The following is a 13,905-nucleotide window of genomic DNA, read 5'->3' as shown; positions in this document are numbered from 1 at the left end:
ACGTGGCGTAGTTACAACTATGTTTAGAGCTAGTAGTTAGCTAGGTCTGCGATGTCTGTATCGTTTGCTGATATGTTTTGTGAGCTGAGAGTGACTATGATGGGAGTGATATTCAGGGTTTTGCTGTGGTTGAGGTGATGGCAAGATGTAATTTATTTTGTGTAACCATGTATGACATTGATGATGGCGAGTAAAACTACGACACGAGTAACCTAGCCTAGGCCAATGCAAATGACGAGAGCTAGAGTGACCCTGAAGAAACGGGGGCTGATGCTCGCTCGTGCACGGGAGTGGTCTAGAGACCTGCATTACAGTTGTGTATTTATTTTTTTTTCCTTTTTCTTATTCACTCGGGTATTGTGCTACCAAAATTCGTGTCTCTGAAGAAACTCAACCAAAAGCTTGACAACAAGTTTGCATCAGGTCTATTCTGTAGTACTAGCACTAGGTTCTAGATCTAAATCATAATGGCGATGCTAATTTAGTTTTCATTTAGAACTCGATGAAATCCATTTTCTTTGCTCATTTTTCAACTGATAAATTATTTAGAACTGTACTTAAATTCTGATGTACTGCATTCACCATTGTAATAAAAAAGAGCCTGCTGATCAGGTGTTTCATTGTATCCTTTTCATTTCCTCCCTATCCTTTTGGTTTCCTTCCTGTCACTTTCTTCTTTGACCCTGGATGGAAAAAAAAAATCCCATCTTGCCATGTAAAGACAGAATACATAACCATCATGGAATATCATGACATTGAAGTAATAATAAGAAATATTCAAGTGACCAAAATACTTGTTTGTGAAAATAAATAACAAATGAAAGGTGATTTCTTATGGAGCAGTTCTTTCAAATGTCAAACAGCTTCGATAATGAAGCAAGTGAAATCTGAAAACTATCCTGGCAACAAGTTGAAATTGATAGGGAATTCTGACAAAAACTGTCACACCATTTGATGTTTGAATTTGTCTTTTTTATTGGATGAGGTTATAAAACTAAGTGCCGCCGATAAAATAACAATCCTCTCAATTTGAACAAGAGCAGTAGGGTGGTACACTAGTACGACTCAGTAAACAGCTGATTATTTATGCATCGTATCCATGGGCAACTGCGGGGTAACTGCAAGAAGGCGCAGGAAATTAGACTTGAGTCAAGAACGACTATTTATTATTATTTTTTTATTCAAACTATTTTTTTTTCTTGGACTAAAAAAAACCCCAAAATATTTCATATTACGCTTCTAAAATATAAAATGAATATATGAAGTCTTTTTATCGTGATTTTATGAAGAATTAGAATTATTAAAAAAATATAGATACTAGACGGGCTGAACAAGGAAGTCTAATTTCACCCCAAGAATTTGCAACACACCGCATCTCGGGTGCATTCCTAGCGTTCTTGCCGCACTCTCACGATCACCTAGCTAGGCCATGTGCACAAGCCAGTCACATGTTCACAGTACACACGTTGTTAGCCAGTTCACCGATCTCATTCCTGATCTCGTGCGTGTAGAAAATTCTATCAAAACTAAGCCAGACATGATTTTGGAACATACATTACAATGTCAAGACCTTTTCAGTGGACTTTGAATTCGCTATTTGTCTGTTTTAGCTCTTGAATGTACGACTTCGAACGTCCGATTTGTTTTTCACTACACCACGTGGAGTCCCGGGTTTTCTCAGCCCCATGCTTCTCCACACATGCACGTCACACTAGCACTGTGTACCTGTGTACACACACAAGCCATCGCGATCGAAGTTTGAGCGATAGCGATAACATGTGCGGAGCAGACATGCGGATTTCAGCACAGGGTAAATGAGCAGTTGAACGTATCACGATTGTAAAACAAATCTTTTTCTATGTCTCTGCAAATTTGAATTAGGCTATCTTAGCATAGATAGATTATGATACATTACAAAATAGATTAGCCATAGCAAGAACTTGCTTACATGAGAGTTATTAGATAACGTTGCAAAATAAAAACCCCGTCATTGAATGGAATGTTCCAGAGCTATCTCGGGGGCGGGGGGTGGGGCACGAGGACATTATGGACACGTCGATTCGCAAGTGGGTAAGATGTGATTACAGATGGCTTGAAATGAAGAGGATTTATCAATGAAATACACAGAAACAATATTTTTTCATAATTCCTGCATAATTTATTATTTCTTTTCATAAAATTCACATAAACTAGTGCTGTATTGAGTCAACTAAGTGCATATTAGCACGAGTGTACACGCATCATCCCTCCTGCCTAGTGGGAATGACACAGGCAGTTTTTTCCATGACGTATGAATGCTCTTCGCGTGTAGATCGCGCCGTAGGGAAGATCGCGCCCAAGTTCATGGCCAACTTACTAGGCAGGCACGATATTACAGATTACACAGAGGCCCGTACGTGGATGGGTTAAGTTTTGAGGCATCAATAGGTACCTTATCATAAGCGAGAGATGTAATTGTCCAGAGACCCTAGTGGCTTATTCTTCTTCGCTTGAGCTTTCTATCACACACACAGACACACAGACACACACACCTTTTTTTCTGGGATAAAGTCTCCAATGAAGTCTTTTCAAATATCTGTGATGTTTTGCTTGCTGCCAATACACGTCAATAATTTCTCTCTAAACAACATTATTATTACAGCACAACACAGATTAAGGCTGGACCAAAGTTTGTGTCATACAGGTAGGTATATTAATCATTATTGGAGGGGGGGGGGGTAAAGAATTCATATCTGCCACAAAAGGACTGAAGAACTGTTACTGAATTCGATCAAATCTTTTGTATCGTCGTTGGTATTCATTCAGGCATGGTTTCCCCAATCGGTACCAATTCTGAGGAAGATTCACCCCGAGTTTGTGGCCTGGTGACGGGCTGCCTTATCAGCAAATTTGGTGTGCGTGTTCGATTTGCCCCGAGGACAAGATTCCGTTGTAATTAGGGTGAACGCGCACTGGCAGAGGTGAGGAGTCAATATTTGGCGAGGAGTGCACGGGCGGAAATGCTCCATTCATGGCTGAATGAATGGACAGCACGATGCTCTGGAGTCCCAGAGGGATCACTATCTACCATCATCTCCCGAGAACCAAGACCAGCATGGGATGACGCATGCAATCAAAAGGACGGCATAGATACTCTTCCGCTTGTGAAATATCTAAATAACCTCTTTGAATTATGACAACGATTGATGGAGAATGAAAAGACATTGCAAGGCCATTTAAGATGTCTGTATGTAACTCAGTCTTACATGATCTGTGTGTCGCATACAAACACACATACACACACACACACATGAAATAAATGAAACTAGTCTGGCACATAGATTGTATAGTCGGACCTCGATTGTCTGGCCACACCAGGACTGGCGGGCATCTGGATAGTCGATAATCGATAAGCAATATCATGCTAGGGGTATTACCAATTTACTCATATATTACGATTATCGGCATGGCACTGTCACGTATAATACTTCATATGATACGGAAATAAAATGAAATAGAAGTAAAATATCCCTTCATGAATTGTTTGTTTGATTGATATTGACTGTCATTGAGATCGATACAGCAACTCACTGAATACTGTCGCTGCATTGTACTGTAACCACTGCTGTGCACACGGTGCCAGTGACAAGCACAGGAGCAGCTATTGACATCATCTCTACCGTTTTGTAGAACTGACTGAAAAGTTACAGTCCGCTGGGATGATTGGAATCTGTCCCGTTGTGTATTTGCACGTGTGTTTTGTCTTGAGTAAGATTAATACAAACACTTACAACTGTACAAGATTTTAAAATACAACAGTTTGGTATTGTTGCCAATGACTTAGAGATGACTGTATTCACATATTTTGTATCATCCCCTTGGACCCCCTACCTGAGAGGGATAAAAGGTTATTGCACTATCTATCTCTTGGACAACAAAAAGTACAGCAGCAGCAACCCAGGAAACAATAGCAACAGATTCAGCACTATTTCCATACATAGAAAATACTATCCAGGAAAAAGGCTGTCTGGGCTATGCCTGCCTACCTACAATGTAGTCTATGCCCCAAAGCCAGCCAGCAAAACGGGGCCCTGAATTTATGCTGAACTGCTTGCTATCATAGGTGACTCATTAGATGCACTCACATACTTACATGTATGTTCTTTCTAAAGTCTGAAAGCACATATACTTGTACATCAGAGGCAGAAAAGAGAGCTGAACAAATAAAGGAAGCACACATACCCAACCAAAAAATAAATAAGGTTAAGAATTTATGCATGTATATAAAATACTGTAAATAAACACAGTTCAAGCATGAAGAATGTTACACAGCAGCAACATGTGTACTTCAGTCTCTGCAGAATAGATGAATATGATACTGGTACCAAACAAACTTTTTTAAAATGCAGCAGCTTCAATACAGCTTTGATAACAGGCATTTAAGCATGAAAACAACCAAAATTAGATGTCAAATGATTTTCACAGTGAAGCATGGTGTACATAGTATTAAATGTTTCTTTGCTGATATGAGTTTGTGATTCAAACGAAATTCATAAGCTTTTGGGTCTGAATGTTATTTTGTCATGTAACTGCAGACATTTTTTTTTTTTTAATTCTTTTACAGTACTGTGATACAATGATACAATTTTTAGAATGTTACCTCCAACTTGTTTTTATTCAACTTTATGTATTATTAGCCATATTTAAGGCCAATGAAATAGTATGATGTAGGCCTACTTATTGGAATGGACTACCACTACTTGCAGGCAATATGCGTATCTGCATGCATGCAGTATTATTGCGCCTGCCATCCGATCATAACACTACCACTGTACAGACACAGATTGTAGCTTTGCTCTTTTTTTTTTTTTAGGTTTTTGTGTACCCGTGACTAGTTCCATTTTGGATGATATATCAAACAGAAGGCGAAGAGCCAACACCATTCAAGCTGGGGTATTGTGGGTCCCAACATCAGGGGAAACCGTAGCAGCAAAAGGTCTAGGCCCTGCTGCTGCTGTTACTGCTCAACGGCCTGTTCCCCTGACAGATTGCCAATCACCATGAAAATCAATAATTTAGGCCCACTAAAGGCAGGCAAATCAATTCCGCTCGGGAGTCTCCACACTGCACTAAAAATTGATGACTGCACCAGAGGCAGCGTCGGCATAAAATTGATTTCTGATGTGCGAATGAATGAGCCAAGTTTCATACCCATACAAAACTGTACATGTAACATGTAACACACACACACACACATACATACATCCACACAAACATTCTCATATTATGACACATGCTTTATAGTGTTAGGATTTCTGGCATCTTGGATTCGAAATTTAAGGAGAGCATTGCAAATACTCCTGGTGTACGCAGATGTGACCAAGAAAACATTAATAAAGTACTGTAGACGCATTTAACTGCCAGCCAATAAATGTCATTGAGTATACTCGATGTAACATTCCCTATCAACATTACGGAAATGATGTATATCACTGTAGACTAAAAATGATTATAATAACCTAATAAAACATTACTTCACACTTGATCTTTTCCTGTGTTTAAACCCTATTATTGCTTTGGTAATGTTATTACTTCTTCTTTTCTTTTCTTTTCTTTTTTTTAAAGTCAAGATAAACTAGTGAACTGTATCAAAAGTTAGTTGTTGGCACAGATTCCAATGTACTGCATGCTCCTGAATGTTTAGCCTTTCAAACTGGTTGTAATGACCATTGAAGTCAGTCCCAACTTTGCCCTGGTTACTGGTCTTTTGAGGATCAAAGTTTTGAAGAAACAAGACAATTAGTGGTTTAGGGTTTGTTTGTTTGTGTGTACAAAAATAGAACAGTCAACCTTGTGACAATGCACAAAATATTGTGGCCAACACATGAATCATAAGCTTGCCATTTGGCCAACACATGAATCATTTGTAAGCTTGCCATAGAGACACAAAACTGATGTATGTTTCAGAAAGAAGTAGCAACTATCAACTCAAATTCTACTGCAAGAAATTTGATCCTAAGTTTCTCTTTCACATCTATTTACCCACAGCAAACACTCGTATCAGTTGTCTTGCTGAGAAAGTACATACAGTAGGCCTACTGCCTCAAAACTTTCACTTTTCCCATTTTCTTTTGTAAAAAAAAAAGAAGTATGACAAAGGAATTTCAAACTCGCAGATTGGAAGGAAATGACGAAAAACAAAAATAAACACACATAGCGGGTATACTAAAAACAGAAATCTTCCTTCCCCCCCCCCCCCCCCCCCCCCCCCCCCCCCCCCGGGGAAAAAAAAATGACAACAAAAAGCACCACAGAGCATACTGGACTCTCCAGATAAAGCTACAAAAAATAGGGCCAGCACTGCATATCAAAGGAGTGGAAAACTAGAAGCAGCTTGGTCACTTCCTTATGTGTTGCACATCTTTTCCTGGTTGGGGTTAAGATTCTCGGCCTCAGTCTCACTTCCTCTGGCTTTGTGTTGACACAGTTTCTGAGAATTTGGATGTTCAATATATTACACAGTACGAGAGATATCCACAAAGACACACACAACATACACACAAACACACCCACATTCTGTAGATTCAAGTGTGCAGTACTGTTTGGAGAGTGCACACAGGCAGGTAGCAAAAGTTCAAATCAATACTGCCCATAATACAATACACGATTTACCTTTTAGGGAGGTCTGGCTACATACTGTAGGATAAGGGTATTGTTCCTGCTACTTACAATCCTAGGGGAATGTAAATTACATACTATACAAGTTTGTACTTATGCACACACACACACACACAGAAAATAAATTTAAGACCACATTTCTTCTATGGACCTGGAATGGTCTCAACTTTGGAAAGTTGTGAGCCCAGGTGTAATAATTACCGGTATGTCAAGGTCTGTACAGAAGTACATTTGTATATTGTTATTATACACAAATTACTGGATGACAGTTTTCCTATCGAATCCTAACAAGACAGATTATGTAACCTTCATTCACAATCTGTCATCAAACATCGCTGGTATGTTTGTTCCTTGTAAACATTAGTCACGTGCTTATCAATTTGCAAGCAGCAAAGAAATCTGCTTTACATGAAGTGGAGATTCCACACATTTTGAATCCTAAATGCTCACCTATAAATCACTGCTCCTTGAACATGCAACAATTAGTACAAACTGTGTGGCAACATAGGGGGCTCTCTTCATAGATCTACTGTAGTCTACAACAATGGAGTACTTTATAATTGTAATACTGTATGCGGACGGAATATATCCCTTGCTGCTCAAAATCAGGAAGCTTCATGGTTATGTTGTTTTTTGACGTTGTCAAGCCACCTTTGGCAGATAACAGCTGGTCACAAGTTTCATTGGAGGTTAAAGGGCTTTTAATTGCTTTTGTTTGCAACATTTGAAGAATGGCAGAGGCCGCGTTCATGCGAATTTCGTTGCCAGAATCACAAACATGAATCATGATTCAAAACGGCGTTTCAAATCACGGTCTCAGCGGAAGAGCGTTCATGCGGGCTTTCGCAATGCTGATTCTGGCTCAGCTCATCATTTGCCATTGCGCAGCGCACTGCGCAGTTTGACCTTGTCTCTGCAACTCGAGCCAGACCTCCTTATTCCAGCTGTACAGGCCTTTACGTTTTTATTTCGGTGAATGCTTTCCGATTAGCTGTGGCATTCAGGCTCTGCCCACAGGTCGAGGAACAGATCGAGGAATAATCCAAATTCTTCGTCTCTCCAATTGTTTCCCTTGGTAGACACAGCGCTGCAGCTATTACTTTTATCAACTCAATCGGAGAGTAATTACATGTATTATTATGTTAAACAGTTAACGTTAGATACTAGCATAGAATCGGTGTATGGCGTTGATGTAAACAAACAAGTGCAAGTATGGTACCAAAACACACGATTCATAAGACGTACACAAGCGCGCGAACAGAACTAGAAGCTGTGCATGGGATACCCCATGAGACACGCCTGCGCACAGCGCACAATGACGTCATAGAATCATGATTGAAATCACGGTTGCGTTCATGCGGTTTCTGCGATCGTGATTCTGGCAGAATCATGATTCAAAACGCCCTTTTTTCCGCGTTTCAGATCGGCGTTTTGAAACGCGTTTAAATGGAAAAATCGCATGAACGCAACGCAACTAAACACGTTTAGCGACTAAACATGTTTAGAAACGCAATTCTAGTTTCGCATGAACGCAGCCAGAGAAAACAGTCCTGAATCAATTTGTAACTAAATCATTACCACACAAGTCTTTCTTTATTTCTTTTTACTTAATCAGCTGATGAATTACCCTCTATATTGAAGGAGATGGTCAAGGTGACCATTCAAATGTAGACTACAAGTACCCACATTGTACATAGTATCAATACAGTATTAAAAGGCTATCTGTGAGAGATGTCCACATCGAATGTGAAATAATTTTGTGGATGACATAAAACTTTAAAAGCTCTCATCACAGCAAAAATAGGAATTGATACAAGATCAATCATATATTCATCCAGTAGTCATCCAAAGAGCAGCCAGCCATATACAATGTAGTAAGAATTTCCATAAATGATCCACTGCCTAATGAAACATGATTGCAATGTGTATTCAGGACACTGCAAATAATATCAATCCTCATAAATATTCCAATCACTACCATCCCCCCCCCCCCCCCCCCCCCCCCACCATTTCTGAATCAGCTTGGTAATAAGTAGAAGGATTGGGGCATTATACCAGCTATACCACTCCGACCCCATACTCACACAGCCATTTTCTTCTCAAGTATAAGCTGAGGGGTCATCAAAAGGCAGCCTAATAATCCTTCCATCAGGGTGCCAAAGGAGCGACCCTTTTCAACCTATACCCTCAGCTCAGTACCCTCACACTCACTTACTCCTGGGTACACATAAAACCTAAATGTGGTATTGATTTACAAGCAAAGCCATAGTAAAGTCTCTCTTGGCAGCAAAACCACAGGGGCCCCAGGCTCCATGCTCCAGCGAGCACTCACTTGAAAGCCCATTTCAAAGGGAAAAGTCCTTTTATGCTGGGCCATGAATAGGGCTAAACCAGGGGGCTCACTAAATTGAGATACATTGTTAAACTCCTCGGCCACAGCATTCTCTGCCCATTCACTTTCCATGGCCAGTCAGGTTTGCTACTTTGGTGGAAAAAAGCTTTGGGCAGGGATGATCCTGGCCCTTTCCTTTCTCATGGTTTTAGCCGCCTTTTCAATACAACTGAATGCATTTCATATGCATCTCTGGCTGAAATTCAAATCCCTGCTTTAAATCATCAGATCAATGATGATGAATTGGGTGTAAATACCATGTGTGAAAAAACTACTCCTCTCTCACAATAACTTTGCCCTACCCATTTTTTCTCATTCTCCACTACAGTTCAATGCATGCTTAACACTGCAAAGCGTGATAAAATGAGGTTTATTTACAATAATTTCAAGAAGTAAGCCTAAGTACAAGTGAATACCAGGTAATTCAGATCACTTTCAAGCCATTTATTAAAGGCAGTATGACACAGAAATAATTGTTTTGCCTCTTACTGATGATATTACTGAAGAGTTTGAGGACAGCAAGATAACAAGCAGAAGAAAATATCTGAATGACAAGCCAGTGTCGTGGACAGTTTTTGCATCAAATTGGATGTTATCACTGGATTTTCATGAAAGGACATCATTTATTCATGCCTACAAATAATGCTTGGTGACATATTCACTCACAGCCCATGTTATCAGACGCAATCTGGGTGTGCAAGCTGCTAAACAAGTGTGTCACTCCGTTTTCAAGCCCCTTGTTTGAACAAGCTCTTGAGCACACACTTGATGGTGCTTATCAATTTAATATCTCAATCAGTCACACTACAGTCAATAATATGACAACCTGGAGAACTATGCTGGCACCATTATTTACAAAGGGTATCCATTCACAAAAAATTTTCAGCCAGTCAAAATGTTTTGCTGACACTCAGACAGGCAATTTAGTAACAGACACCATTTCCTTTTTTTTTTTTCATTCAAAGACCATACAATGTAATGTATAAATGCTGAATAAATTCTACCCTTGTATCAAGTGGAACAACAGACAATAACCTTAGAAGCTGCATGTTAAATCTTTCATGAATCGTTGATCTTCTGATAAGCATCACCACCACCATTACCACACACACACACAAAAAAGAAATATTAAAAATGGATTCACTAGTAAATAGCAGTCCTACGTGATGCCACATGTGTCTGAAAGATACTGTAGTTCTGTGCATCGCCCTACAAATGTACGTATTTACATAAAGTTTCGATAACAATGTCTTCAAAGCTTTTTCCTGTCTTACTGGGTACTTTTGCATAATACAAACTGCTACATGTAACACTACTAGAGAGAAAAAGAAATGATAGTTACAGATTTTTTATTTTTCATTTTTTATTTTTTATTTATTTTTTTTTTTGGGGGGGGGAACCTCCATTTGAAAGCTTAACTTCATGTTTATTTCTCAATGACTTTGCAAGTGTATGCAGGTGCTACATGGATACCAAGTAACAATCTTCATTGCTTTTTTTAAGCGACACTTGATACACTGAGTACACTGTAGTAAGATTAACAACAAAAATACTCTATCATGATGCTCTTAACTGAGACTGCATCTCATGAATTCAGTTAAAAAGCGAAAGCCCACTCCTTCAACTTCAATAAATGGAAGGATGGAAGTTTCATGACAATTTGCCAAAAATTAAATAAGTCTTGGAATTCAAAGAAAGTGAAAGCAGTCATGTTCAGGCCGTAATGTGTAAGAGTTACATTTTGTACACTACAATAATGGCATTTGAAGGCTATTAACATACATTATGTACCTGCCAGCCCATTTTCACATTATTACCAAGGTACACATGCATTACAATGTACATATCTACTGTAAATTGTTCTACTGCTTTGTAGAATTTATTCATTTTCTAATGCTTTTCTCTCTGAAGACTTCTGAGTCACTACATGGTATTTGATGCACTTGGTCATACCTGCCATTTTATATAGGCCTCTATTATTATCACTGCTTACAGTATCATTTTTAATGTTTCACTTCATCAAATTCTTTTTTTTTTCCCTCTCTCATCTGTTATTTTTTTCCTACCCCCTTAATGTAAGTTTGATACTACGATTTTGAAAAGTGCTGTGATACATGTTTACTTGTTGTAAGCTGAGCAATCAATTATATTTCATTTTCATTATTTTTCTTTATTTCTTCAGGTCACCAAAGAAAAACTTATTGCGAAGCCTTGGTTTGTAAAGTTAATGTTACGTATATCTAAACTGTACAATGATGCAATGATTAAAATTTAGGTGTTCCTTTCCATTCATTGAAAAAAAAAAATAGAGGAAGATAGATCAGAGCACACAGTCAGAGAATTATGAGGCCAAAGCCCTGGTATTTTAACCCTACTCAATTTGCAAACATATCTAATTCCATTTGCAGAAAGATCTAGAAATTTTGTTTTACATTTTAAATAGGAATTCAAGACTTTTATCCTCCAAAACTTTGCTTGTTTAGTATGTGTCCAAATCTAATGAATTTTCAGATATTCTGTGTATCAGATTATAACGAATTCATCAGAGTCCATCAAGACACAGACAGGCTTTTAGCTTTCACTTACATGTAACAATGGTTAAAAAAAAAAAGTATCCAAGCGCATAAGAAAAGTCTTCGGCCAGCTGACGAAGTAAAAATGTCTGGTTACCAATTTTACATTCCCTGGGATAACATCACGTACCGGTCATCACACTGCAGTGGAGGGAGGAATAATTTTAGAGTTATCAACTTTTTACCTGCCATGTTCATCTCATTCACCAAAAAAAGTGGCACTATTCATCGCATCTTTACGAAATTTTGCTTTTGAACTTCAGGAGAAATAGACAGGCGACGTTTCAAATTCTAGAAAGAAAGTATTTTTCTTTGAATGTGAACAGGTGCATGGAAATATGGAGGGTAACTGTACAGTGTAGACTAAGCACTTTGGAATGTGAGCCATTTCACCTTCTTACACACCACAGCACTGAGCTGAGACTGTTTCTTTTACTGCCCAGTTCTTGGAAGTCTGAAATTGACATGGACCAAACCAAAAGTAAAACCACAACAGAGCATAGAGGCTACTAGTCCCCCACCTCTGGCCTCTCTGCTGGTTCTTCTGTACTAACTAGAACTCTCAATGTCTCAAGGCAAGGTCTAGACTAGCAGCACATGAGATGTTCTTTATTTTAATATCATCTGATCATAGTTTTTGTTTGGCCCTGAATTTGAATATTTCTGGGCAGTGAAAGCACTGAGACCATTTCACAAGACAAGGGCATGTTCTGACGTTGTCTACATTGCATTTCTCAGGCTCGCATTCCATTCTAGTAAGTGCAACACCGCGGTTAAAACCCAAAGAAGTCTTCGCAACAGTGCGTTGCGACACAACTAAAAGTTACAAGAAAAGACCACAGTACACCACACAACATTGCCTGCTGTAGCAAGGACCTTTACTTTTACTGCAGTATACCTCTGTGGGCGGTGAGTAACGTGTCAAAAAAGTTACAAGCGCCTGGCAAATTCCAGCACATGTCGCACAGGCGATACAATGCGGTTGGCTTCCACATTGGTCGTAACACCAACTCTCTCTGCAGCCGGAGTAGACCGTCTGGCTTCAACGCCAGCAAGCCATTCATACTCGCACACACACACACACACAACATGCACTCTTTCACATCGCAGCACACTAGACTGTCACCCACCACTAGTGCGGGACCCATAGGCGTTACACGCTGGCCCAAGTCAGGCCAAACTTACCGTCGTCCAAAAGTCTGTCGACGTGCATAAACATACTTGACACCATAGCGAAAGAAGTTTTGTCCTTCATTAATTGCGCCAGATATTCAGGCGTGTACTGCATAGGTGGTTTCTCCGCGTGATCGTTCATTTTCGGCGGTACTGCGACGGGAGGCGGAGGGGTAAATTGCATTTGCAACATTACAATCACTATTAATCACAAAACATTCGCAGAAACTATTCCAGTTTGCCTGTAGATATCAGCACTAACTTCCAAGAATAACTACACGCACACAATGCACACACGCACGCGACGCTGGCTAGTAAGTATAGTTGAGTCGGTACGGTACGTCCGTGCAGCGTAGCATGCATACAGTGAGCAGTGTACTCGCTTTGCGATGCGCAGAAGTTACGGTGCGATTGATTGCGTGTATGGTGTGTGTTGTGTGTATGTGATTTTGTGAGCCTGTCCATGTGCGCGTACGTGCGCCGTGTGAAAATAGTACTCGTGGTACGAGTAACTTGTGCGCTTGGATTGGCTTTATGATTCAGTGACTTGACTACTATAGTACTAGGGCCGCGTACATCGCGTTCACACTGGGTACATTCCAAAGAGATTAAATACCAAAATCTCTTTGGTACATTCCCATGTCAGAGTACATTGTGCATGCAACTCAAAATGTGTATGTTTTTAGTGTATTCCTGTTTATCACAAACATTAGCTTACTAGTAAGTACCATGTCCAAGACAACTTTCTAGTACCATACTTAGGGCCGGGACTAAGGGGTAAGGCGCTATTTAAATCCAAATAATAAATTAGAAACATGAAAGAAATTTGCGTGAAATGGAATGCGAAAACTCCAAACTTTTTGCTTGTTCATCTTTTTTTTTTTGTAAAACGATGCAGAGAAAACGAGAAAGAAAAAGATATTCACACATATAAATCTTAGATAAAAGGTAGGCCTATGTATTCCTTTAACCTGTTTAAATATAGAAAAATTTCAAGGCAAATCATGCCTACTTATTCTCCAAACCCTCGTTCCTTTTTGATATTCTGATTGTTAGATTCTTTTGAAAGGGAATGAACCCGAGTGAATTAATGATAATAATAATGATAAC

The 13,905-nt window shown here is 39.3% G+C and overlaps 1 protein-coding gene across 1 annotated transcript in view; it reads right to left on the bottom strand.

Moving 5' to 3' along the window:
- Positions 1–13,056, bottom strand: part of LOC139736622 (protein quaking-A-like) — an 87,728-nt gene extending 74,672 nt beyond the window's left edge. The window contains exon 1 of the mRNA XM_071647369.1: positions 12,808–13,056. Within this exon, the coding sequence (XP_071503470.1) occupies positions 12,808–12,988 (181 nt within the window). The 5' untranslated portion in view covers positions 12,989–13,056. The remainder of the gene's footprint in view (positions 1–12,807) is intronic.
- Positions 13,057–13,905: the final 849 nt, after the last annotated feature.

The sequence above is a fragment of the Diadema antillarum genome, unplaced genomic scaffold (genome assembly GCF_040938485.1).
Source record: "Diadema antillarum isolate AM-2024a unplaced genomic scaffold, OU_Dant_1.0 seq00000658_RagTag, whole genome shotgun sequence".
In the NCBI taxonomy this organism is placed as follows: Eukaryota; Metazoa; Echinodermata; class Echinoidea; order Diadematoida; family Diadematidae; genus Diadema; species Diadema antillarum.
The sequence above is the reverse complement of the archived record's forward strand: the minus strand, read 5'-3'. Positions and strand labels throughout refer to the sequence as shown.